Below are 27,750 nucleotides of genomic sequence, written 5' to 3' on the forward strand. Positions count from 1 at the left end.
CCCAGAATTAAAAAAATACTGCATGTGCAACTGTTACTGATGATATTTTAGACAGTTTTTAAGAATGCATTAGTTAAAAAACAGCCTATGAGCTTTTGTATTAACAGTAAAGCACTGTTTTTAGCAATAACAGGTTAATACTGTTGAAATCCTGCTGTAAATTAACAGCAATTGTTTACAGTGCAGCTATACTTGATACTGGAGAGGCTTGAAAGTGAAACATCTTGTTGAAAACGTCCCTGTCCAAGGTCCTGAAATCTGCCTTCCCAAGCAATGCGTCATGTGACTTCACCCAGCTCTGCCTAGCTCAGCACCAACACCAAGCACCAAGCCTCTACTGCTTTCTGGAGATTTCATGAGAGAAAAGGGACGAACCCAGAAACCCCCCCTTTTCCCTCTCATCTTGCGTTGTTTAGACTCTTTTTTTCCCCACCTTTCTGTCTTTTCTATCGGATAATGTGGACCTCTAAAGCGTTGGGAGTATATGACAAAAGATTTTAAGGATGCTGGACTTGTGCTGCTCGTTTCCTTCCTCTTCTTCTTTGACTTAAATGCCAACGCAACGGTGAATGCAGTGGACGAGCCTGCTGCTGCTGCTGCTGCAGACAAGTCTTGTCTTTCTTTGATTTTGATTTTTTCTTCAGAAGGATGTAAAAAACGACAGTGCGCAAAAAGCTGAAGAAGAAGAAGAAGTCTCCTCGTCTCCTCCTCAAAATGCAGAAGGGAATACGACTTAATGATGGTCATGTCACCTACCTGGGGCTTTTGGCGAAAAAGGATGGTACGAGGCGAAGCTGCTTGAGCAAGAAGAGCTCAGACAACACGAAATGGCACACAAAGTGGTTCGCTTTGTTACAGAATATGCTCTTTTATTTCGAGAACGAGTCCAGCTCTCGACCCTCGGGATTATACCTGTTGGAGGGATGCATATGCGACAGGGCGCCTTCACCAAAACCTTCACAGTCAGCCAAGGAGGGCTTGGAAAAGCAGGTATGGAGAGCACACACACACACACACACACACATACATACACACAGCCTCTCTCTGCACCCTCTCTCTCTGCTTTATTGTTTTTCAGGCTTCGTGTTAAACATTTTCCTGCAAAACGCCTGCATGTGAACTATTTTAGTCTCTTGTTTCTTATGCGTATTTTCATCCAATCGCATGATGACCTCAAATCCATGCGCAGCAGAATAATAGCACGAGGTTCCAGATTGCTGTATTGCACGTTATGTAATCCATGCATGGCATTAATGATGAGGTAACAATATTAACACCTAATGATATTACAGCAGCCCTGGCACTGGGCTATGCAGTGTTTTTTTTTTTTTTTTGCTTTAGGTTGCAGCAAAGCTTGAGGAGCTTGATCCTTTTTTGTTGTTTTATTGGTGCTGGGAGAGTTTTCAGTGGTGCATGAAAATGCAAATGGGTGTTTTTTTCTTATCAGGGTGATGCATTTTGCATCTTGGTTGGGTCACATATTTTGCTTTTGACTCTCAGTCATCATCTTTTTTTTTTTTTTTGACGTTTTAGGGCGGAGAGTGATATACCTAATGCTCCCTCCAATAAAACATGCAAAAAAAAAAAAAAAAAAAAGTTGTTGTCTCAAGGTTTCCATCTTGTGGTGAAATGATGGAATTACAGCTGTAAAGCTGAAGACACAGCAGGGTGCCAGTGATCAGTCAGCTCTGATCTAGATGACCTGAATGAAGTCTGGAATTTTTTTTTTTGCATTATAGATGGAAATTGTTTTACTGCTTCTTATTAGTGGTATCTTTAATGAAGACTATCACACATTGTTACGGTGTTTTAACATCCAGCAGGATTGATTTATCCACTCCATCTTAAAAGATCTCCTCTAGCATGCTTCTTAACTCAGCAAAACGTGAGCAGCAGAAAGGTTGTTGACATTGTTGTTGTTGTATAAACAAGTGGAGGAACATAATGCTTCGCTGCCACTGGGCTCTCCTCTCTCCAGGCTCTGTGCCTGACTCTGTCGGCAGGGCTGCAGTCCAAAGTGAGTCCATGAGGCTCTTCCTGTGAACAGCTGCCTTTGTGCTGACAAAGCAGAATGCAACACACTGGCTAATGTTGCTGCTCTCACAGTTTGCTTTAATGCCACACAAAAAAAAAAAAAAAACCTCCATGAAAGGATTTGGGGTTGTTTTTTATTTTCATCAGCAGTGCGGTTTCCTCATAAATGTGAATGTGAACACACTGAGAAAAGCCTGATCAATAGATGGACTGGATTTATGATCAACTCGAGAGACGCTTTGTGTTCTGTGAATCCTGTTTGCAGAGAGTGAAAGCAGCCGAGAGGAGCACAAACAATGAATGTGATTGAAGAGTTGCCTCTCATTGTAAACAAACAAACATCCTTTTACAAGGATAAATAAGAGTAAAGAAGATATCACCTCTCTATCTCCCGTCCCCACCTGGATTCTGTGCAAACGTTTTAGCAATCCACCATAATCCCTACATTATATTTATCCTCAAATGCAGTTAGTGTGAAAATGATAATGCGTTTGAGCCCGAGGTTTCTATGGCAACCCTTATTTGCATCCTAAAGAATGATGCAGTTGGAAGAGGCGGGGTAACGGAGAGAGAGAGAGAGGAGAGAAGTAGTGTGTGTCGCATCTCTCCTATTAATGTGAGCGCTATCTGGGCTAAATTTGTTCCTTGCAGTACTTCGGAGGGGTCAGCGTCCATTTATAGAAAACACAGCTCGCTCACACTGGGGGAACAGAAGCACTTCGACAAATAATGCAAGAAGCTACGGGAGCAAGAGGTGGTTGATTTGGTGCACTGTAAATCAAAAGATCTGACTAAGTATGATTGTGTTGGTGTGGAGAAGGCTGACATCCAAACTAAAGCCCCTCATTAAAATGAAAGTGGATGCAACACGTATAGATCTCCAGGGCATAAACTACTGTATAGATCTCATTATGTGATTCAGGAAAATCCTTTTACACTATTGCTGCAATAAAACTGAGCTGTGTGTCAATCAGAATCAATTATACAAGACAAAAGAATTATGTCTAGTTAATTATTTATCCACAGCACAGCAAGACTGACAAGTGCGTGTTGCCCCCATAACAAAAAGATCATAGATTTAAGAGCAAATACTACCCAAGGATCTACAGCATATGATCAATGCCGTATCAATCTCATATATCTCTGTTAAGATCAGTAATGATTTTTAAAAGGTGCATGACTCAGCCGTAAACATAAAGCAGGAAGCAGACAGTGTGCTTAACATCGCCTCACACCAGACACTCACCGCGCTCTCACAGAGATCATGAGGGAAAACTACAACAACATGCATGCCTCTCTGCCAGAAATAGATTTTTCTTTGACGGTAGGATGAATACCTAATGAATGTGAAGATGGAAGAGCAGTCAACCATGAATAATGATCAGTCGCAGGTTGATAGGCGCCTGTTGAACATCTGCAGGCCAAAGATTAGAGTCTGGTCTCCCTCAGCACGCCTGGAACAGTCCAACAGGAAAGATGACATTTCACTTATGGGAGTTGTGGTATCGTTTTATCATGGCTCACTTTCTAGTTTAGATTTATTTATCTGAACAATTATTTGGATATAAAGTCCTCCCCTATTTCAACAAATTTAAAAAATGGCATTAAAAGCAAAATAAAACAAACAAAAAAACAAAGAACACATAACACAAAAAATATCTACCTGTATATACTCGAAAACTAAGCAAGCATAAATAGTAGTAAAAGAAAAGAAAACTGAGAAAAAACAAACCCAAGAACTACATTTAAGAACATCCAGAAAGCAATGTTAACAAAAGTGAAAAATAATTTGTGTAGGATTCGGATCTGCTCCAAAATGTATTGGGTTCTTCCTTGGCCCATGCTTCACCCTTCAGCTAAGTTTCATGAAAATCAGGTCAGTAGCTTTTTCCATAATCCGTAATAAATGCTGACAAACAGATAAACCAAACAAAACCAAAAACATAACTTCCTTGCGGGAGGTAATTAAAGGATAATTACATTTATAAATGCAAGTGATGTATTATTCTTTCCTATGAGAAAATCATTTTCACTATTTGTAAGATATAAGCTATTTTTAGCAGCCGCTTGGACACTTTCTTGGGTAAAACTTACCCAAACGTACACACTTTGCAAACATCACTATATTTGAAGTAAAGGCATGTTTGCTCTTTTTATATTTTTACAAATAGTTAGACCGTTGTGTCATTTAACCAGTGACAGCAGAAGTGTTGAGTCCTATAAAAATAGCAAAAACAAGGTTTTGTATAAAACATTTTCTTAAATCTTCAGTAGGCAGAAAGTTTTTGGCATCATTGGGCAAAAATCCCATAATAACCTTTCAGCATATTGTAATTCAAGTGCTCTGAGAGAAAACTAGACTTCTGCACCTCCTCATAGCTCTGTTTCCAGGCTTTAAAACATCTAGCCTGTGAGACTTTAGCCAATCACAGGTCATTTCAGAGAGAGAAAGTTCCTATTGGCTGTTCATTCAACGGAGGCAGCTGTCAATCACTTGCGAACTCCGATCAAATGGTCAAACTAGGCAGCGCTGATGCCTATTTCTTGCCTCAAATGTTTTCAGAAACATCTTGTAGTGTACTGTTTAGCTGTAAAATGAGAAAGTTTGTGACCCGGCAGACATGTTGAGATCTGTTGAGGAAATACCAAGCACCGCCCACCAGCCGGAGCACACTTTCTCATTTTACAGCTAAACAGTACACTACAAGATGTTTCTGAAAACATTTGAGGTGAGAAACAGGTATTACAGTAACATAATATTAATTCATATTTAATCAGCGCTGCATAGTTTGACCGTTTGATCAGAGTGTGTGAGTGATTGACAGCTGCTCAGAGACGGCAGGCTCCAGCTCGGCTCTGATTGGTTGTTTTTTTTTGTCTGTGAAATCTTGCAGATAGCATTAGGAGCACCAGAGGACACAGAGGCACATGATTTTTTTCAAATGCACTACTGTCAGGATATAGTTTTTTATAAAATTAACTTTTTTTTAATTATATTTGATCCAATTCTACGCACTGCAGCTTTAATTATTATCAGCAAAATGTTACAGTATTTATTAGCAAATGTAAAATAAGCAGAATGGCTCCTTATATGAGGAAATAATATAGATGTTTTACAATTTGAATACCCCAAATTTGACCCTATTAGTGACCCATGCTTAATCTATGAAACCTTAGTAAATTACTTAATAAATAGAATAATTAAAATGCTGATAATAATAATAATAATAATAATAATAATAATAGGCCTAATTTAGACCTTATTTTCAGTTGAGCTTCAGTTGCTAGGAAACAGATATCGCTCAGTTATGTAATTGGCCGTGGCTCCATCCTCCATGTCTTATGGCATTTCCTCCTGGGAACCAGAGACATCCCAGGAACCGAGCTGGGGGAGGCTTCCCTCACTGTGCTCCATCAATTGCACTGGTGGGCGAGGAAGATGTGGCTTCCCCAGGCCCTGTGTGGTTTTAAATCACCCGCTTGATGTTGGCGGCAGCGAGGCAGTGGAACAAACACAGACACAGAAGCGGTGGAGAAGCTTCAGTTAAGCCGCTATATAATAGATTTATCTAGAAGGTATGCAATAATGAATGCTCCTTTCTGTGTAGAACATAAAACATGTCAGGTTAATGATAGTCCTGTTGTTTCCTCCCCCTCCCCCTCTTGTTTGTTTCAGTACTATTTCACCGTCAGCTTCACCCATGAAAACCAAAAGGCGCTGGAGTTACGCACAGAAGATGTAAAGGACTGCGATGAATGGGTGGCGGCAATATCACACGCCAGGTAAAGGCACACATCAGTGAAATGTGCAGACACGGCAATTAGACGTTGAATTAGTCAGTGGAGGGTAAGTCATCTCTGACTGCTCGGTCTGTAGGGGATGTTGCCATGGTTTCATAAGCGGGGTTAAAATATGAGGAATGACAGAAAAATGCTTTGTTCACAAGAAAAACCTGATTGCTTTGATGTGAGATGAAACTACACACACACTGATGTGAAATTCATTACTCAAGCTGCAACCGTGTGTGTGTGTGTGTGTGTGTGTGTGTGTGTGTGTTACAGTTACAGAAACTTGGCCAACGAGCATGAGACTCTCATGCAGAAGTATCTTCATCTGCTTCAGATTGTGGAGACGGAGAAAACAGTTGCTAAGCAACTTCGACAACAGATAGAAGATGGGGAAATAGAGATTGAAAGGCTTAAGTCAGAGGTAATACTCACTGTGATGCCTTTACGCTGAGGAGAAGGAGGAACGTAAACAAATACAAGTACATTATTTGGATTTGAACAGATACGAACAAAGTACAGATTTTGCAGTAATATTCAATCCCCCTGTCTCTCTTCTCAGAGTCATACATCTAAACACACCTTGCTACAATCAGCTGAAATCACTCTTTACAGGGGTGTCAGGATCTCCGATCATAAAAAAGGCGCTCCTTATAACTTCAGATCTTGGCTCATTGTCATAATTTTTCTTCATTATCAAAGTAATCCAGGTGATTTGTGTCTGTACAGTATGAACAGGAACTGCTAATAGACAAACTCACATAAGGCCATTAAATTGGCGTCATCGGTTGTTAAAAGGCTCCATAGATATGGGTCATTATAGGGCCTACTCTACCTAATATTAGGTTTTATCATTGATTCACATGGTAGATCACTAAAAGAAGGGAAAAAAGAACACAGCAGCAACCTCTAGCGACCACAGTAATTATGACAGGAGAAGACTTAACTGTTTTTGTTTCCTTATCCTAAAGAAGCCTTTTTGTTTGTGTTCAAAACATTTCGTTTCATTCAGTCTTACATGTTCGCTTTCACTTTTACAACATAGTAGGCGCAGTAGGCCCCAAATGACCCACAGCTATGGTGCTTATAGTGACCGATAACGCTCATTTAATGGCCTGATAACAGTCAAATCGGGTGCTTTTTCTCGTGAAGGTTTGCCCAAATGTAAACAAGTAGGCTACAGGCTAAAAACACACATCATTGAGGTTCATCCTCAATTACTTCTCATCAGTCTTCATCAGATTTATTGAGCAGTTCAAGATGAAGCTTGACTGATGGTTACATTTTTACCTCATGGTCCGATATTGAAGCCTGACACCTTGCATTGAGCGACTTGAGTTGAAGATAGGGACTCTCTCAAACGTGCAGGCTAATGGGCCGAGAAAGCCTTTCAGATTTTTATCAATAGCTGTTTTATCGAAGATGCTTCAGATCAACTTTATTATCTCCCAATTATATAGAAAAATATAAAGAAAAATCTTGCATTGTGGCCTTTGTTTTTCCCCCCTCCTGTTCTGTTTCAACAAGGACTATTAATTTCCATCTGGACAATTGACAATTAACAAACATAGCTTTTATTTATTAAAAATGATTTAATGGATAAGATATTATGTTATTTTGCATATTTTGTTCGTATGAGAAGTATTAGTGGTAGTAGAAAACAATTTAACACCAGGGTATAGATCCAAATACACATATATTTGTAAGATAAACAGATACAGATAGTAGCCCTACTCAGGAGTATCTGTCTGAGCTATTTTAGACGTCTGATGGTGGACATTTTACTGTTAAAATATTCAGGATGTTGTACTCTCTGACAAAACCATAATAACCAACAGGATTTTCCATCTATAGACAAATGTGTGGCAGCCACACACAATATCAGTCAGACCTGCCGTAAATAGACGTCCTGAACTGGCACAATAATACTATATTACCACTTCTTCTTGAATCGCACACTCGTTCCTATCCAAAATGTGTCTGCGTCCCGTCCTCTCTCCTCATCCTGCCAGCACAACAAATACCAGCTGAACCAGTGGGGAAATGATGGATTATGCTGCTCATTATTGTTATGTTTGTCTCATATGTGTATGAAGTAGTGCGAGAGGACTGAAATGGAAACACTGCTCCGTCACAGAGAGAGAGACGTGTTCGGGGCCAACCACGCTCCACTTTGCATCTCCTCTCAGAAACAATGCCTCCAATAGGGCTGCGTCCCCGGCTGTATTCTTCAGATCAAATAGTCATTTTACTTTAATGTGCAAATGTGATGCTTGAAATCAAATTATGTGCTGAATATGCATGAACACGGCTTTATATTGCATCTCTTCTATGAAATGCAATGACAATTAACTCTCTCGTCTCGTCTACAAAGTAAATGGAGACACTTAGCTTCAAACAGTTCACGGGAGCTCCAGTCGTTTTTTGGGTTTTGTTTTGGTCAGCAGCCTGTTTACCTCTCGTAAATATGCAGGACAGTTTGGTACATGTTGCATTTAAATGACCAATGTAAATAAATATTGAAGCAGAGGTACCAGCCAAGTGAACACAGCTAGTTTAGTCAGGCTAATGTCTCAGTGTTGACAGTGCTCACAGGTCCTGTCCTGTTGACTCAGTCGCTTTGTTTACATGCTGGTACAGTAAGTGAGAAGTGTGTGAGTGGGAATGATTGCTCTTTCCTGTGGCAGATCTCCGGGCTGCTCAAAGACAACGAGAAGATTCACAACAGCCCTGCAGCCACCCCAACCGATGACGATTCAGAAATCAAGAAAATCAAAAAAGTAAAGATTTAAATCTGTCGTTAAATTTTTAGAGTATCTTAAGATGCTGCATGGAAACTGACTACACCCTTTAAAACCTCAGGTCCAAAGCTTCCTGCGAGGCTGGATCTGCAGGAGGAAGTGGAAGACAATCATCCAGGATTACATCCGCTCGCCACACGCGGAGAGCATGAGGAAGAGGAACCAGGTGGTGTTCAGCATGTTGGACTCGGAGGCCGAGTACGTCCAGCAGCTTCACATCCTGGTGAACAACTTCCTGAGGCCGCTGCGCATGGCAGCCAGCTCCAAGAAACCGCCCATCACCCACGATGATGTCAGCAGCATATTCCTCAACAGGTTGGATCCTCTTGTCCCACAGAGGTCTTACATTATTGCCTTACAGAATGTTGTCATCTTAAAAGGTACCTTTTTAACACTAGTAGCGCTATGGAGCAGAAAACTAATTTGTTTATTTCTCGTGCACATAAGCAGTTCCACTGATCACCGATTGGTGGCAGTAATTGGTCAAGAAACGTAACCACGCACGAACAAAAGGCAAGAAAAGAGGAAGACTGCTAGCTAGCAAAATGGATGTGAAATATGCAGATTGAAAAATACTTATCAAATCAGCTTCGCAAATGTTTTATGAGGAAGGAATTGCATTCAATACATATTACCGCAAGGATACATACAATGTGTTACTTGCATGTCTACTCTTACAGTAAAAAAATCAACATATAATGGTTCTCTATATGATATCGAGAGCATTGATATAGCAGCAAACAACTATTTGCTATGCAAAGATATAGAGGAGTAATGTCTACCTGAGCAGAGAATGAAGTCACTCTCCCTCTGAGTGTGTTGTAGTCCGAGCTTCTCCTCACTTTGTTGATATAGTCGGGCTGGCCGTGCTTGCCTTTTAGTGTATTTCTGTGCATGTGAGCGTGCCCCACTGGCTAGCTCACAGCTGCCACTCTGCACTGCGCTCTGCACTCACATGAGTCTTACGTCAGTGAAGTTAACGTCAACCGCGACCATTTCCTAAATCTAAGTGAGTAAGTGGTTGTGTTGCCTAAACCTAACTTCCTGTCAGTGAAGTTAATGTCAACCAAACCTTGGAGGTCGGGTACTTCCGCAATGGCGCAGTCGGTAGGGACAACATTATCAACTGTAACCGGCGTATGAGAGCAGTGCAGAGCAGCGGCTTTGAGCTAACCAGTTGGGCACGCTCACATGCACAAACTTGAAATAAAAAGGCGGCGGTATTTGACGAGTTGGGAGTGACAATGTGTTGTGCAGAGGCACTGGAAATGATCCGGATTTCGCATTCAGCACCTTTAAAGGTTATAAGACTTAGTGACGTGTACTCTATTTCAACCTCAATATAAATTTCTCACTGACATTACACAAGATGTCAGCAAGCTGTATGCTGTCTATTGTATCATCTAGACAGACTAAGATTCTCTTATTTTAGGTTCAAGGCTCCAGATTTGAGTTTTGTGTCCCTTCAGACAAATCTTTGCCGGACACACAGACAGTACAATGAAGACAGCAATCTGCATGCACCCTCATTGGTCTATTCAAAATCCACCCACACACTCATCCAAGCACGTTCATGCTCAAAACCTGCACACCCATGCTCTCGTACACACTACCTGCCGGCGTTAGGGCTTTCCTTTACCACAACGTCACTGGATGTTGGCATCATTATGAACACAAACTCTGTAATTGTTTGAGAAGATAATCATTTTTTCTTTCTTTTTTTTCCAGTGAAACTATCATGTTTCTACATCAGATATTTTACCAGGGTCTAAAAGCCAGAATAGCGAGCTGGCCAACATTAGTTCTGGGTAAGAAACGTTTCATTTTCATAATGTGATCATCATTGTGAAGCGCGTTCAGAGTGTGAACTATGATTAGAAGAAGCCTTCAGTATTGTTATTGTCATTGCTACAGTATCTTGGTATTGATCTCTCTCTCTAGCCGACCTGTTTGACATCCTGCTGCCAATGCTGAACATCTACCAGGAGTTTGTGAGGAACCACCAGTACAGCCTGCAGATCCTGGCTCACTGCAAGCAGAACCGAGACTTTGACAAGCTGCTGAAGCAGTACGAGGCCAAGCCCGACTGCGAGGAGAGGACTCTGGAGACCTTCCTCACCTACCCCATGTTCCAGGTGAGCTCATTTGTCTCGCTGATATACACAAGAAATAAAGCCAGAGCCATTTGTTTGCTGCGAAGCTGCAGCCTGGAGCCAGATTTTGTCGTTAATTCTGAGCTCTCGCAGCCATTCTGGGCCAAGTTCTCCTCTCCATATAGAAATGTTACCTTTGGGCCGTATAATTCACCATCTTAGTACTAGCTGGCTATAGCTATGCCAATGAAACCCAGTTGTAGCTGTCGGTAAAGCAGTTGGCCGCTTTGTTTTCTGGTTATTCAAAGCTGGATGTCTTTTAAAAGGCACCGTCTGTGAAGGCAAAATGCAAAACTTATAACTGGAATCTGCTATCGCTCCCAAAATGAATGACAGGTCTTATTCGTCTACAAGTCCAATTCTTAGAATATTCTTTATATAGTGTACCTGTAATGTATGTGGTCACTAGATTTATTACACAGCTTTTTCATTTCACTGCGTTCTACAGTCTGTTATTTCTTTATAGCAGACCATTGTTATGTCTAACAGACCGTTGCTATGGGTGCAGTTCTGATATCGGACTCTGGAGGCCTTGTAATAAGCGGGATAATGTACAGCTAGCGGGTCATTGTTGTGAAATAAACCCCGACAGGGTGATGCGGTGGACCACGACACGAACACATATACTTTATCCTCCTCTCTTCTAATGCATCTTGTCACTTTTAACTAAAAAAATATTTTTGTCCAATTTGCAACCCACACTCATGGTATTTTAATGCTTGTAAACATTGAATTTATACAGTACATTAAGTTATGATCTGCTGTAAACTTGTCTTACCCGGCGAATATCCTAAAATGGGACACATCTTAAGGCCCAGACACACCAAGCTGACATCAAAGAACTTGCGGCGATGAAAGCCGACTGTTGCGTCGCCTCACATTGCCTGTGTCTTGGCCAACAAGTTGCATTTGAACACACTGCAAAGACTACAGCAGAAGACCAGTTAGCACGTATGTTCTGCGCTGCATTAGAGGAAATAACTCTCCACACTAGCAGGCGGCTGTAGTCTGTATTCGTCATTCAAAAAGGGAAATCGGAAGACCGAGGACTGCGGATATACAAGCCGTTGTTTTGATACGTACATGAAACAAAGCGCCGTTTGCCGACCATTTTTAGACCACTCTCCCTCCCCACTTAGCTTCATTCCAGATGGCAATTTCCTTGTGCAAATATCCGTGTGTTGGAATGATCAGACGACATGAAGACGAAAAATGAAAAGAGTTTTTTACTCGTTGGCTTGCTTTCCTCACATCCGTTTCTCTTCTCGTGCACTGACTCAACAGCCAATCAGAGTGATTTCTCTCACCGTCGAGCTCCACCGCCGATTCAACATGCTGAATCTGCCGGAAAAAACTCTGGCCCGGGCACACTAGAGCCGACAGTGCGGGACACGCCGAAAAAGAACTAAGCCGACTGCCGGCTTGGTGTGTCAGTGACTTTAACCTCTATTCCATCGCTATTAGAGTACCTTAATGGTAATTTTCAGCGTTTATTTATTGCCTTCAAAGCATATCATAAACGTATTTCCCTAATTGCAATTAACTTGCAGTGCATAACCTTGAGTAGCACTGTTTTAGTCGTTCTATAAGGCTAAGTTGAAGATGAAAGATGAGCGCACAGGCTCTGTAGACCCCTGCCGCACAACTTAGTAACGTTTTTGTTGTAGTTACAAACACAGTAGTGGATGTAATTTGGAATACGAATGGTAGTGCCAGTGAGTTTTGCCTAAAATACCACATAGGATTAAATAAACCAGATTTGACTAATTTCCACTTTAACCAAAGCAATATTTTCAGTCATGTGTTCTGGCCTCCATTCTGGCCGTCATGGCTCAGTCAGGACTTGGCTTCATAGACCCGCCTCCTTCCTGAGCGATCATTGTCTCTCTGAGCGATGTCCCATATTGTAGCATCGCTGATCGTGAACAGGAACAGCAGGCATTTATCTGCTTTTGCTCAGAATATCCCTGTAGTGTTTTTCATGTCTATAAAAAGGCGGTTGTGTTTTTGGAGCTCAGTCTTTAATAACAGCTCCTTTCTGGCGAGACACGCAGTTTGCCGACAGTCCACTCTGCTGGGGCCTACTGCAGGCTGTGCTGTGTTGATAATAAATTTTGCTGATGAGTGTAGATTGTGCTCTCCACTGATCTACTTCTCATTAGTGTACGTGCACGTTTGGCACGTGTATATTCCTGTGTGTGCATCTTTGTGTTGTTGTTGTTGCTACATTTATGCATGCATGCAAGTGTTTATATTTGAGTCTGACTCCCCTGTTGATGTCCATTTTGTCTCTGTAGATTCCCCGCTACATTCTTACGCTCCACGAACTTCTGGCCCACACACCCCACGAACATGTAGAGAGAACCAGTCTGGACTACGCCAAATCTAAGCTGGAGGAGCTTTCCAGGTACTTTCATATAATAAAGTTGAAGACAAGAGTCGCATGGTTTCTCAAGAGTGACATCACTTTACACGACATAAAGGTTTGGTTTCAGACACAATAAAGTCATGTTGTTCATCCAAAAAATGCCCTGCATTTATATACATTTACATAAATCTAGTAAATCTAATCTCATTAAACAAACTACCAGTATGATGAAACTGGTTATCCTGTTTTCTGTAATAATGGCGGTATAACAGTAATCATAAAACATAAAACATTTTAAGTTGAATATTAGGTATATATAGAAACATAGAGTACATTATTAGTTTTTTACCTGTAAAAAACATGCAGATATTGTAGTACTTTTTAACCCCTGAGTAGTATCTGCAGTATGTAGCCTGATGGTACATGTCCACAGCCTCCGTTCTCTCCACACTTCCCATTCATCGTCTATGTAAGCAGCCATGCAATGCATTCTGGTAGCGTGGCAGCACGATTGGAGAGATGGGGTGTCACGTTGGCCACTCCTCATTTGCATAAAGCTGAAGTCTAGGCTACTTTATGCAAATCACGGGCGTCTAATGCGACTCGCTGCCTCTGGAAACTCCAGAGAAACTTTTAAACTAACTGTTGTCGATCTAAAATAAAGACAGATTCAGCAACTGCTTTGCTTATTTCGGTGAACTTTTTTCGTGATACATGAGAAAAAAGTGTCCAAACGAGCCGCCATGTTGGTTCCAGTTTGAAAGCTGGGAGCAGCAGCCAACAAGGGGAAGCGTTCGTCCAATCAGGTGTCTGGTATCTAGTGGCAGCCCATCAAGCGTCCGATGCTGGGGAAGCGAGGCGATCACTCTCGATAAAAAACGCCCCTGTGGACATGTGCCATGAGAGACTCAACAAATAAATTATGACATGCACTCGCCTAAAGCTGTTAATGCACACATAACTGAAGGTTGTCCCAGGTAACTTTCTTAACTTTATTCTATATTATTTATTTAATTTCAGAAATTTGGCATATGAACAGTCAGTGGACATTTTTTAGAGAGATTTTACTGAGTCAATCACACTGAAACTATAAAAAAAAACATGATAAAGTCATAAAATGAACATTTACAGTAAGATTTCTTGTGTTTCTTGTGTCATTTCTGTATCTCTATATTAAATGAGATTTTAAATGTCCTTTTTCCCCAGAATCATGCACGACGAAGTGAGCGAGACGGAGAACATCAGGAAAAATCTGGCAATAGAGCGCATGATCGTAGAGGGCTGCGAGATTCTCCTTGACACCAGCCAGACGTTTGTAAGACAAGGTAATGCCTGCCTTCAAGTGCTGCGCTTCAGATCCAAGCAAAGAAATCTCCATTTCCACAGAAAAGCAGAATCATGGCAGAAGGGCGGTGTGGGGGGGGGGGGTTCCTGTCCCTCCTCACCTGTCTGACAGCCTGATCTCACAGCTTCAGCTCTGCATTAAGGGGAAATACCCATAAAAAGACCCATGTCTCTCTCTCTCTCTCTCTCTCTCTCTCTCTGGGGAACGTGTGCTCCTCCTCGTGAGGAGAGTCTTTAATTTCCAAGTGTAATTAGACTGTTCAGAGGCAAACTGATGATGAATCTGGGACTGTAAATGTCACACGTCCCCAACAGGCCTTGATGGATGAGGAGAGGGAAAACACAAATGGTAGATTATTTAATCCTTAGTGTGACTCTACATGTATTCATATGTAGAAGAAGGCAAGACAAGCAATTTGATATTGTCTCTCTCTGTTATTCAGTTTCTCCACTGCCTGCTCCTCTTCCTCTTTTCCACTTATATATGGTCTCTCTCCCTCTCTCTTCCTCCTTCCTCCTTCTATTTGCAAACACTCTTTTATTCCCACATACAGGGTCTCTCATCCAGGTGCCGATGACCGAGAAGGGCAAGATCACCCGTGGGCGACTGGGCTCTCTGTCTCTGAAGAAGGAGGGGGAGAGGCAGTGCTTTCTCTTCTCCAAGCATTTAATCATCTGCACCAGGGGTTCTGGGGGGAAGCTTCATCTCACCAAGGTGAAGGTGGGCCTATAGTGCTGCTGAGCTAGCAGTGGAGCTGCTCCTTATTTCAAACATCACAATCCTATACGGGCACTGCAAAAAAAACTGAATCTCTGAGCTAAATTGAACGGATTAACTGACAGAAGACGAAAGCTGCAGGGTTAGCGATGTCGTGGCTTTTATCAGTGGCAATGACCGCTGGAGCTATACAGTCTAATCGGCTGACTTGTGAGGTGTTTTAACATTTTTAACCTACAATAACTGCTTTTTTAAGCCACTTGGAGGCAGTGGATACTCGACATTGTCATTGTCATTTATTATAAAAATATTGATCAGAGCCATTTTAGAATTATAATCCGTAATATTTTCATGAAATCAGTATCAGTATTATCTCTCTGTAGCTTTAATTGTTGGTGGCGGGGTCCACCATCTCCGCACTAGATTCAAATTGCCCTCACACACACAAGGGATTCACAGGAACAACACATCTTTACTCCCAACTCGTCGAATACTTTTGGACTAGTGTATAATCGTATGTGTCTTTTTGAAGACTTGTTGAGTGTGTTTTGCAAATAATTTTAGTCAATCACACCTTACATTTGGTTCTTCTCCCTTTGACAAATGGATAAAAAAACAGAAAATAAATGAAAAAGTTAAAATATTTTAAATACAAAAGGTATAAAACGTTGTCAATATATATATTTTTTAAATTTATATAGGCAGTACAGATGCTGCTAAGCCTTTTTCACAATCACATCTGTATTTTCACTTTGGAGGATATTTAGCAAACTAGATAATATAAAGAGACTTTTTAATTCTAAAATTCACAATATAGCAGGCAATTGATGAACCTCCAACTTGAAGGTTCAACTGTAGTATAAATGTACGGTAGCTGCAATGTCAAAGAGGCTGAAGTGATGAAACTAAATGTATATTGTATGTTTCTTCCAGAATGGAGTAGTCTCGCTGATAGACTGCACTCTTCTGGAGGACCCTGAGGGGACAGATGATGAGTGTGAGTGTTTTATTCATATAGCAGCCAACAGAGATATGCATCATATGTACCATGTGTGCTAATGTATATAATGTATTATTACTACAGTGTTATTTAGAATTATTAATATTTTATAATTCACATTTGGAATAATTGACAAAGTGCTCTAAAGGCAGGCAGTGTCACTAGAAAGTAATACAGACTAAATAAATGTCAAATGATTCCCCTATTTTTAGCCAAATTCTTTTTTTTTTCGTAGTTTCTTGTTAAAGTAATACAATATAAACACTTGAAATGTATGCCTTTTTATGTCTTTACTGTTAATGTGCATGAATTTATAGAGAAAGTGACATCTAGTAATGTCTTTGTGTTCGCCTCAAAGCCAAATCAGACAAGAGCGGCCAGGACATGGAGCACCTGGACTTCAAGATTGTCGTGGAGCCGAAGGACACCCAGTCATTCACAGTCATCCTGGTGGCGTCCTCCAGGCAGGAGAAGTCTGCGTGGACCAGTGACATCAGCCAGGCACGTCAACACACATCACAGTCTCCAGCAGTCAGGCAAGAAGCCGAGGATGTCGGCGGAAAGCCTGCACGTTACAGAACTCACTAACATTTCCTCTGTCCTCTCCGTTTACTCCTACTGCATCTGTCCCACAGTGCATAGACAACATCCGCTGCAATGGGCTGATGATGAACGCCTTCGAAGACAACTCCAAAGTCACAGTGCCACAGATGATCAAGTAAGCCTTATTTTTATAAGCAAAAAAAACAAACATATTTTGCAGCCTTTTCCTGAAATTTATATAAAATTTCACTCCTCCTTTTAATTTTCTGAGCAGGTCAGATTCAAGTCTGTACTGCGACGATGTGGACATCCGCTTCAGTAAGATGATGAACTCCTGCAAGGTGCTGCAGATCCGCTACGCCAGCGTCGAGCGCCTGCTGGAGAGGCTGACCGACCTCCGTTTCCTCTCCATCGACTTCCTCAACACCTTCCTGCACTCCTACCGCGTGTTCACCACCGCTGACGTGGTGCTAGACAAACTCATCACCATCTACAAGAAGCCCATCAGTGCCATCCCTGCTCGGTGAGTCACGTCACATGTGGACGGATTTGAATGATGCAAGGTTGTTGACGGCGTTAACAATAGACAAACACATTTTATTTGATATGTTTGGCATCCTTCAAGACTTTACCATGTTGCATAAAGATGACATTGAAGCTTTGTCATCCTCTCATTAATGCAAGGCAAGTGCAGGAGCCAAAGAGCTTACAGGTTTAGAGGATAACTTCAGTATTTTTCTACCTGGACGCTAGTTACCCATGATTTTGTGTCAAGGGACTTACGGGGACAACAATTTGAAATTGGTCCAGTATTGATGGAGAACGACGCAGCATCCAGCCGCAAAACAAGCTGCAATGTAATCCTTTGGGGCAACCTGGTACCGTCAGTTTACATCTACTAAAAGTGCTTGTTTTTGCCACTGACAGACTCAGACTGTTATTATAAGTGTCTGACAACTTTATGGACCCTAAGTTTTTCTTACCTTTCGCTTGATCCGGTCCGTTTGTTATTGTGTGTCTCGCTCAGAGAAGTCTTTTTCTGAAATCCGGCGTTGCATCCACATTGCAATTGAAATCATCTAAATATTCAGCCATGACATAGAAAATATTTTAACTAACACTAAGCTACGTTTTCTGTGCTCCAACACAACAAACTCTGACAACACCAGTGTCCCCTGGCACTCCTCTCTCCAACTCTCACTCACGTTTCCGCCGTTCTCTCTTCCGGCAATGAGTCACATGACACAATGACTGAACGGAAAGCGAAAGGTAAGAAAAACATTTCATATCTCTGTAGGGTCCTTTCCATAATATTGTCAGACTCTTATAATAACAATCTGAGCCTGTCAGTGGCAAAAAACGAGCACTTTTAGTGGATGTAAACTGAGTACCAGGTTGCCCCAAATGATTACATTACAACTTGTTTAGCGGCTGGCGGCTGCAGCGTTCTCCGTCAACAGTGGACCAATTTCAGAGATCGATGTCCCCATTAGTCACTTAGACACAAAAACATGGGAAAATAGGATCCAAGTTGAAAACGACCAAAGTTATCTTTTAACTGCAGTGATATAACTCGTTTAATTCTGTATTTATCGCCAGAAGTTATGAATTTCTGTTCGTTTTTACATATAAGAAGGTTAGATTCCCTTGATGAATCTCACTTCAAACATAAAGGCAATACATGCTTCTCGACAGCAGCTCTTACAAACAGTGTAAAACAAGAATAAATCAGTAACTTGGAGATATTACTGATTGACATCAACCTCCATGTGAATAATACATTTTGAAATGGCCACATGATTGATGACCATGTGTGAAATTAGTTGTTTGTTGTGTGATAGATAGATGGCCATGTCCTATCTAATTTGTTTCCAGCAAGTCCAAGGAATTTAAATGTAGGATGGATGTGAGGAGGGTGAAATGTGAGTCTGGATATTTGTAATGTGTGTTACATGTGACAGTATTAGTGTCTACATTCTGTATGTAACATTGGAGCGGTTGAGTCCAGTGCTCTTCGAAGCTTTGTGCGTGCATTTGGGGAGTTTGTTTTGTTGGTTAATGTGAGCACAGAGAAGCAGCAGAAGGAGCAGTAGAGGAAGACGGGCTCTAGGATGCTTCAGTGTCACTGTGTGTGTGTGTTTGCGTGTGTATTCATGTGTGTGTTCAGTGGTCGAAGGCAGTAATTGGGTCCAGTCTCTTCTGCCTGCCTGGGAGTGTCTCAACTGGGCTCTGTCGCTCTATGGCAACCGACCTCGGTGCTGCAGGACCCCACCCTCCCCTCCTCTCCTTGTCTGCAAAAGATCCATAGTGTGAAATATTGACGGCGTGTTGCAGTGGGGGCTAACTCGCCGCTCTGCAGGCCTATAGAGCGAGGGCCCCACTGTGGGGTTCAGATCACGGGGAGCTCCCCATGCCCACGCCCCTGCAGCATGCTCTCCCGTGGCGCTTGTCATGTCACTGTGAGACACCTACACTTGGTTGCTTGTGTCAGCAGCGGCCATGCGCACTATCACTCGCTGTGCTATTTATGGGAACCCGTGAGGTCGCCAGGAGGGTGGCAGAGAGTGGGAGAGGTTTTTCTGCAACACTGCAGCTTGTATCCTGCTCTAAAACGCCGAGACACGGCTGCACAGAATCCTCTGGTTGCTGGGCTGACTCGGTTTGCATAAACTATTTAGGAGGTGTTGTGTATTTAGCTAAGCTATTAAAACATAGAGACAAATATCAAAGAAAAATATTATGTCCTAAATTCAAATGCATATATCCTCCCTCGATGCAGGTCCCTGGAGTTATTCTTTGCCAGCAGTCAGAACAGTAAACTCCTGTATGGAGAGCCTCCCAGCTCCCCCAGGGCCAGCAGGAAGTTCTCCTCCCCGCCTCCTCTCGCCATTGCCAAGAATTCATCCCCAAACCGCCGGCGCAAGCTCTCCCTCAACATCCCCATCATCACTGGGGGCAAAGCTCTTGACCTGGCTGCCCTCAGCTGCTCCTCAAATGGCTATGCAAGCATGTACTCGTCCATGTCCCCATTCAGCAAGACCACCTTGGACATCAACAAGCTGTATGTGTCCAGCCCTGTCTCGAGCAAAATCCCAGATGAGGGAGAAGACAAGAAAGATAAGGTGGAGGACACTCCCGCGAGCAAACAAGGTGGGTCAGCAAGAGCTAATCATCAGCAAATTATTCCAATTTTGATTTGCAGGAATCATATTTTTTATTGATCTGTGTTTATGATACAGATCTCTCCGTACGAGAAGAAGATGACAATGATCAAAACCAGAGTGATGACGGGGACCAAGAATCCTCTCCCATCAAGTCACCAACCACCCCGAAAAACGTCAAAGGCAAAAACGCCTCAGGTACATTGTGTCCTAAACATGAGCAGTGAAATAATTACAACTCTCTACACTAACATGCCACCAATCCAATGCACCTGCCAACGAGTAACAGACATAAAGACAAAAAGCTTGTCGCTGAAAATATTCTTAGGTTTGGAAAAAGGACACACTTTACTGTCTGTAGGTTATGGATTCATTGTTTTATATAAAAATTAAAGCTCTCACTTTGCAATGGTCTTTGCATGTTAAAGGAGCTTAATTCGAAATTCAGAGCATATCTATTGCTTCCACATGGCGAGCTGAGCGGCGGCTTGCAGTTAACGGTGCTAACAGCACGTGTAGTGCAAACAACGGCAACAGTGCTGACAGAGCTAACAGTGTTAACCTGAGGGGGAAACGCAGGGTGGGTGCTACGCTTCCGCGACAACGCCGTCGGTCAGGTCGCCTTTATCAGCTGTCTTCACATGATAAGAGATTTGTCGTTCACTCACCGCGAGGTAGGGCGCAGAGACTTACAGAAGCAGCAGATAAAATATCTCCCCAAAAAGAGCTCATTCACGTCATTTCTAGGCAACAACAACAGTTGCAGCCGTTCTCATTGGTGAAAGCGGCAACAAGGTCAAAGTTGAAATAATTTTAACTTTGAGCGCAGCGCTCGGTGGAAATCTCGAGCAGTGTGCCACGGCAAGGGTAACGCTTCCGCCTAGATGGACAGCACCGCTCTCCCCATAGGTAAACAATGGCACAGCCAGCGCAGAGCGATTTTACCGCTGATCGTCTGTAAACAGCTTAAACACAGTATGAGTGCAGTGCAGAGCGATGGCCATTAGCTAGCCAGTAGGGCACGCTCACATGCACTAAAACAACGCACGATTTGCCGGCCCGGCAATGTCAACAAAGCACAGAGAAGCTCTGATAACTCACGCAGAGGGAGAGCGACTTCATTCTCTGCTCAGGTAGACATTACTCCTCTATATCATTACATAGCAAATAGTTTTTTGCTGCTATATTAATTTCTTTTGCAAAAACAAAAACCTGCACTGTGAAGCCTGATTCATATAAGACCTAAATTGGTCGATGGTTATGATCATGTGGAGAAAGCCAATGTTTGGCTTCAGTAGGTGTTAGGGAAAACTTGTGTCATAGCAACTACATCAAGAGCGTGTTTTCCCTCCCGCCCCCACTAATGAGGCTGTTTAACTGGAGCCAAGATTATCTCTGTGCCTTCGAAATCTTATGACAGAATCACACAATAGATTTTTAAAGGAATCTATTGTGTGAAGTATAGAAGTAAATTGTGAAGCAGAGAGTGTCTCACATGGTGTAGGGTTGGTGTATGTTCCCAGGATTTAAACATAGCAGACTGCAGAGAATCTGTTGATTCTTCTGTTATGCTGATATTTGGTGGCTATATTTAGCTGCAACCATCTTGAATATCAAAGCCTCTTGTAAAGGAAAGTCTGGAGGGAAACTGTTGTGTTGGCCTGCAGTGCCCCCTAGTGGACGCTTGTGTAACAAGAAGCAGGTCATTCTGCAGTCAATTCAGATTCAGTTATATAAATAATCTTTTACCAACAGTCTTTTTGTAGATTTTGAGTGATTTATAATGTGTTGTGTCTCTCCTCAAACTGACCACCACCAAAATCAATCTCCTGCCAGTTTCCAGAGGGTTATTGTCTCTTTATCTGTGCTCCCCTGTAGAGTTCTCCCTGTTTTCCTACAACAATGGCATGGTGATGTCCTCGTGTCGAGAGATGGATAACAACCGCAGTGCCCTGTCTGCTGCCTCCGCCTTTGCTATTGCCACAGCTGGAGCCAACGAGGGCACGCCTACCAAGGAGAAATATAGGCGGATGTCCCTCGCCAGTACTGGTACACACACCTATTCACTATCCCATTAGGGCTACACTACAGTTTCAGTTACAGGTTAACATAACCAGGCTGCCAAGAATTACAAAGGTCAACTGATATTAGATTGATGGATTCTCCAAACTTTGTTGCTCTTCGTTGCCAAAATGTATCATATTGATGAGATCTTCATGTGTGGATGTGTTTTCTGCAGGCTTCCCAACAGATCAGAGAAACGGAGACAAAGAGTTTGTGATCAGACGAGCAGCGACCAACCGAGTCCTGAATGTCCTGAGGCACTGGGTGTCCAAACACTCTCCGGTAAAACATCCCAACACAGTTCAAGGCACATTTGTAGGCAACGCTCATAACCTGCTGGAACACTGACATATTAATTAGGGGTGTAAGAAAATATAAAATATTGTGATATTATGTTTTGTAATACTGTACTGATTCTAAAAAACACTACAGATTTTTAATTAATAGTTTACATGCAAAGATTAACTCAGTCAATATTTATATAATTTACAAAGAGATGCGCTCTCTCAGTGTATGGGCCCTCTCAAAGTAGTGATATGATGTTGGATTTTACAGGGACTGTGATAAATGCAAATGCAGACCCCACTGTTCTGACTGCATAAAAAAGTAAACTTTTTTCTTTATACTATGACAGGTTTCCTAAAATTAGATTTTAAAATTCACAATATATTGAATCGTAACCTCTGTATCATGATACGTATTGTATCGCCAGATTCTTGCCAACACACAGTCTTAATATTAACACTAGTTTGTTTACATATTCATATACTGACACATTGATTCTGTAAGTCAGCTATTGTAGCAGTAAATATGAAACTTGATTTCCGTCATCCAGTCAGTCCAAAGTTCAAAAACAATAATGTGAAATGAAATAAAATAAAGATTCCTGTCTTGGAAGTCCAATTCCAAAGACAGCTGCTGAAAGTATTGTGTCATTGTGCATCACACATTTGTTTTTGGTAACATGTGATAAGCAAAACCCGTTTTCATTGCATTCAAAACTGCACATCTTCCATCTAGTTATACGTACGTATGGTAATATGTACGTATATTGCACGGAGACTGTTGAAAGTCATTTTTGTCGTCAATAACGGATGAAGAAAACTGAGCAAGAATTGGTTCGCTTAAAAATATAAGACATTGTAAAATAATATCTAAAAGGCAAAGAATATCACAAGTGGTGATAAAACTAATTATACTATGTATGTATGTATGTGTGCTGTCTGCCCCTCTCCAGGACTTTGACATCAACAATGAGCTGAAGACTAAAGCTATTTCCTTCCTGGAGGAAGTGATGCATGACCCCGAGCTGCTGACCCAGGAGAGGAAAGCTGCAGCCAACATCATCAGGTATACTGTTGTGTACCGTTACAATTTATTATATGCTAACTCAACATTTGAAAAGATTAGCTTCAGAGCTTGACCTTCTCTTTTACTGTCTGTCAGGACTCTGACTCAGGAAGACCATGGTGACAATCAGATCACCCTTGAAGACGTGACACAACTGGTGAGTGAAGTCAGTAGCTGCTGTTAGTAAATATTTAGTGTAGAGCAGTTTTAAAGCTAAATAATGCAAATATATTCATACCGGTCTACCAGAGGCACAATGTGGGGCTGATGGAGGAGAGCACTTCATCCACATTAGGGCTGATTATTTTCATTATCTCGATTGTTTCGTCTATAAAATGAGCAAAAGGTGCATCTCCAGATACTTTGTTTTTTTTCCAACCAAGAGTCCAAAATCCAAATATATTCAGTTTACTATCAAAGAAAAATGGGAAATATTCCCATTCAAGAAGCTGGAACCAGGAAGTCTGTGGCATTTTTTTCTGAAATAGTTAACAATTGTTAAAATTGTTGTCAATTAATTTCCCATCGCTTGACTAATCGAATCGACAAGTCGTTTCAGCTGTAATCCACATTAAGTGAAAAATAGATTTGCGCAGTTGAGGTGAAATTCTGAGTTCTTGTCTGTGAGCTGGGCGATATGGCCAAAATCTTCTATCACAATATAGGTAATTTCATATCTCGAACTATATGCATGTTTTCTGGTAGTTCAATAAATAATGAAGTAACCGCATTGTAAAGTCTATTTTTGTATACTACTGTGTGACTTGACAAATGAAAAGTACTGAGTATTTTCTCATTTAATTAAGAACTTAAGTGCAAAATGAACAGTACTAGTATATATGTACAGAGTAATCACATTAAGACAATAGTTTAACTGAGTTTGATCAGATTTTCCGAGAAACTTGAGTTAGTATGTGCTCGTAATTGTATATCATGAAATCTCAATATATGATTTCATCACAACACGATTCCATTGAAAGACGATAAATTATCATATTGAATTATCGCCCAGCTCTACTTGTATGTACATTTCTCTACCCAGAGAGAAATCAGTGAACCATTGCTCAGTCTAAAGAAAGCTTGACATACAGGCCTTTAGATATGTCGGCCTCTCATCCAACTTGTTGTAAACATCCAACATCACATTAACTTCTGTTCTGTGTTTCTCTTACCTGTCACTTTGTGCTGAGTTGCCTGGTCCAGTTTTAATGATGTTTGGGTTGTTTTGTTTCTCCTAGATGGGAGAAGGGAAGGTCGATCCCTTCGAGAGCCACTCCGCGTTGGAGATCGCCGAACAGCTCACTCTGCTGGACCACCTGGTGTTTAAGGTCATCCAATATGAGTGAGTGCTGTCACATCTCAGCTGTACATGTCTGTGCAACAAGAAGAACACAAGGACCAATTCAGTGTTTTCTGTTTGCTCATCTGTCAACAGGGAATTCTTTGGACAAGGCTGGATGAAGAATGACAAAAATGAGAAGACGCCGTACATCATGAGAACAACGAAGCACTTCAATGATGTATGTTCCGACTCATCTTCTCTAACTTTTAGTGATTGTCAAATAATAATAATATTGAGTATTTGTTTTCTCTCTTTCTTTCAAGATAAGCAACCTTATTGCCACAGAGATCCTGCGCTGTGAGGACGTGGTCACTCGAGTGGTGGTCATAGAGAAATGGGTGGCCGTAGCCGACATCTGCCGCTGTCTCCACAACTACAACGCTGTGCTGGAGATCACCTCCTCCCTCAACCGCAGCTCCGTCTTCCGCCTCAAGAAGACCTGGCTCAAGGTTTCCAAGCAGGTATGTATCTGCCTATGTATTGTTTAAGCTTTTCCTTCCTATAATGTGCATTAATTGTGCTCTTGATAACCTTTTCTTCAAGACAAAGGCACTGATTGACAAGCTGCAGAAGCTGGTCTCATCAGAGGGGAGGTTCAAAAACCTGAGAGAGGCTTTGAAGAAGTGAGTTCAGTTCAAGGACATAGTTTTGTACTGGATCAGTAAAGCAAAGCGTGTGGTACAAGTGGATGATGTGTTTGTTTTTCATCCCACCAGCTGTGATCCTCCCTGTGTGCCCTATCTGGGGATGTACCTCACAGACTTGGCTTTCATTGAGGAGGGAACGCCAAACTACACCGAAGACAGCTTGGTCAACTTCTCGAAGATGAGGATGGTGAGATGTTCGGTGTCCTGTCGCATATGAGACTCAGCGAAAACGTGTGTTTTAATTGTGTGCATATGTTCAAAATGTAACATTGTGTTTCTCATGTTTTTCAGATTTCTCACATCATCAGAGAAATCAGACAGTTTCAGCAAACAGCATACAAGATTGACCTGCAACCAAAGGTAAACAAAACTGTTTTGGCTTGTGACGAATGCAGATGCCAAGTGCTCAATTAGTTTCACAAACACCTGTCCAGAGAAACTCAAGGTGCTTTTGAAGAGCTGATCACAGAAATATTGTACATAACACAAATTTGCCTCAAGGAGCTTTACAATCTGAACATATGACACCCTCTGTCCTTATGCTATGTTCACACTACAAGCAACAAAGCTACAAAATGGCCAAACTCCATCGTCGTCGAGTCGCCGTTGAAATGTTGCTCAAGCACTCGTTGACATAGTTATGTTGTTAAATAGCACTGGGAACTGGCAAACATTAGAAACAAAATCTGAAAAATAGACATGATTTTGTGTAGCATGACTATATTTTTCTGCTTTTTCCTGTTAACTGTCTTGTGTTGTAAACACTTGGTGATGGTCCTGACATCCTGACTAAAGTATTGCAAGTTAAACTCGACGGATTGTATGACAATTAGAATTTTTTTGTTTCCTATGTGAATTGCTAGATCATTTTCTTCTTCAGGCCTCTAAAGATGTTATTAAAATAAAACAAAGGGGGTAAAATGACTCATTAGTTAACCTGGTCGTAACCTATAGACATATGATACTGGTGATGATGGGTCACACACTAGAAAGGTTGGGAACTACTAATGTAGACAATGAACAATATTGGCTGCTTAGCTGTTTTGTATTGTTTGAAAAGTGTAAAAATCAATTTCAATGAAAGAAAATTCCTTAAACTTGATATCTCTTTTTTTAAATGTTGCAGGTAGCCCAGTATCTACTGGATAACAGCTTTGTTCTGGATGAAGAAAGCATGTACGAAGCCTCACTCAGAATTGAGCCTAAAGTGCCCAACTGATGGGGAAGTTGGTCCTCCACATTATTTTCTCTGTTAATATTACACATCAGTTAACAAACACATCAACTTTTGTATAGTTGTACATGTTTAAGATTTGCTCTTCTGTACAGTAGATGTTTAAGGTCGACACCTTTCAGTGTATATTTTTCGTTTGTTACCGTTGCCATGACGCCACCTGCTTTAAGGTTGTTTTTTTTATTTATTTGGGGTATTTCAAGCATAATAACAGAGGTCCCTTTGCTTGCACACAACGGTGTCTTCTCAGTGACCAATGACATTATTTTGCATCATCTCATACTGTGTTGACTTTGCACTTTCTGAGCACTCGCGCTGCCGGCCGTTGTTCTCTTTGCTTGAGTTTAATCGATGACTGAGTTTCTCTGCAACCAATGTAGCATTGTAAAAATGTAACTGCATCAAATCAGGTAAAAGAGCACAGAGAATATATTGACGATAGGGAACAATGATCAGTGGAGATGACAGCGAGGTACCTGAAGCATAACCATCTCTGTGCTTCCCAAACCAAAACAAGAAGGATTTCTTCATTTCTGCTCACTAAAGTCAGAGGTTCCCAACCGTTTTTGTTTGTTTTGTTTACACTGGGGACCGTTTTTATACTGACAGTGTCATTGTGGACCAGCCCAATGGAATGAAACCTAAAGGCAAAACAAAGCTACTAATACTTATGAGTGCTCAATGTGCTGAGGATGAGAGGGTTACCTCACATACTCAACAAAACTAATAGTCTGCAGCCATGCTAACAGCTCTGTGAGGCTTTACTTAGGCACAGCCAGTGTTGCCAGATCAGATTAACAGTTTCCAGCTCAATCACAACTTAAAAGCCGCCCACTTCAATAAAAAACAGCCCAAATCATATCCTTGCCAGAAACCCGTGGAAAACTGTAAAACCATACGATGTGCAAATGAAAACACATCATAAGCATACAGAGCTTCATATCTGCATCAAATAACCAAAGATATAAAATGTTAGATAAATAGGCTATAGGATCCCACAAAGAGTGCAGTCAGACAACTAAATATACAAATTCCCCTGTCAATGCCAATGATGATAACATCAAGTTAAGTAGCTCATTCAAATTAAAATAATATGAGTTGACACAACAAAGTTTACTGAATCTTACATCCGTGTTTTTGGCCATGAAATGACAGCTTGTTTGGTAAGATTGTTTCCACGATATTTTCAAAACCCAAATGCTGAC

The 27,750-nt window shown here is 41.5% G+C and overlaps 1 protein-coding gene and 1 long non-coding RNA gene across 5 annotated transcripts in view; one reads left to right on the forward strand and one right to left on the reverse strand.

The window, feature by feature from the left end:
• LOC119487333 overlaps positions 1-24,692 on the reverse strand; it is a 32,669-nt gene extending 7,977 nt beyond the window's left edge. For 2 of the 3 annotated variants that reach the window (XR_005206690.1, XR_005206689.1), the window contains exons 1-2: positions 24,495-24,692; positions 3,372-3,488 (exon numbers count right to left, since the gene is read on the reverse strand). This is a non-coding gene — a long non-coding RNA (uncharacterized LOC119487333). Of the gene's footprint in view, positions 1-2,151; positions 3,489-24,494 lie in introns of those variants that run through there. The other variant, XR_005206688.1, reaches the window with a different exon arrangement.
• Positions 288-27,750, forward strand: rasgrf1 (Ras protein specific guanine nucleotide releasing factor 1). 2 transcript variants are annotated; one of them, XM_037768122.1, is made up of 27 exons: positions 288-990; positions 5,711-5,817; positions 6,097-6,244; positions 8,508-8,600; positions 8,683-8,936; positions 10,350-10,429; positions 10,563-10,756; positions 13,072-13,181; positions 14,349-14,467; positions 15,041-15,207; positions 16,138-16,201; positions 16,563-16,705; positions 16,840-16,922; positions 17,022-17,270; positions 19,527-19,897; positions 19,987-20,106; positions 21,787-21,957; positions 22,148-22,254; positions 23,210-23,322; positions 23,419-23,479; positions 24,561-24,664; positions 24,758-24,842; positions 24,928-25,125; positions 25,208-25,287; positions 25,381-25,498; positions 25,603-25,671; positions 26,438-27,750. In XM_037768122.1, the coding sequence occupies exons 1-27, from the start codon at positions 715-717 to the stop codon at positions 26,528-26,530; spliced, it is 3,777 nt and encodes a 1,258-aa protein (XP_037624050.1). In that variant the 5' UTR covers positions 288-714; the 3' UTR covers positions 26,531-27,750. The 2 variants fall into 2 exon arrangements, with proteins under 2 accessions (XP_037624050.1, XP_037624051.1); XM_037768123.1 differs by having other exon boundaries at positions 289-990; positions 15,041-15,201.

This window comes from Sebastes umbrosus, chromosome 4 (assembly GCF_015220745.1).
Source record: "Sebastes umbrosus isolate fSebUmb1 chromosome 4, fSebUmb1.pri, whole genome shotgun sequence".
NCBI lineage: Eukaryota > Metazoa > Chordata > Actinopteri > Perciformes > Sebastidae > Sebastes > Sebastes umbrosus.

Excerpts from the sequence above, each read along its gene's own strand:
- rasgrf1 (XM_037768122.1), top strand. The coding sequence starts at position 715 with ATGCAGAAGGGAATACGACTTAATGATGGTCATGTCACCTACCTGGGG. Across the intron at positions 10,430-10,562 it reads CTGGCCAACATTAGTTCTGG|CCGACCTGTTTGACATCCTG; the intron begins GTAAGAAACGTT and ends CTCTCTCTCTAG. Across the intron at positions 15,208-16,137 it reads TTCATCTCACCAAGGTGAAG|AATGGAGTAGTCTCGCTGAT; the intron begins GTGGGCCTATAG and ends TGTTTCTTCCAG.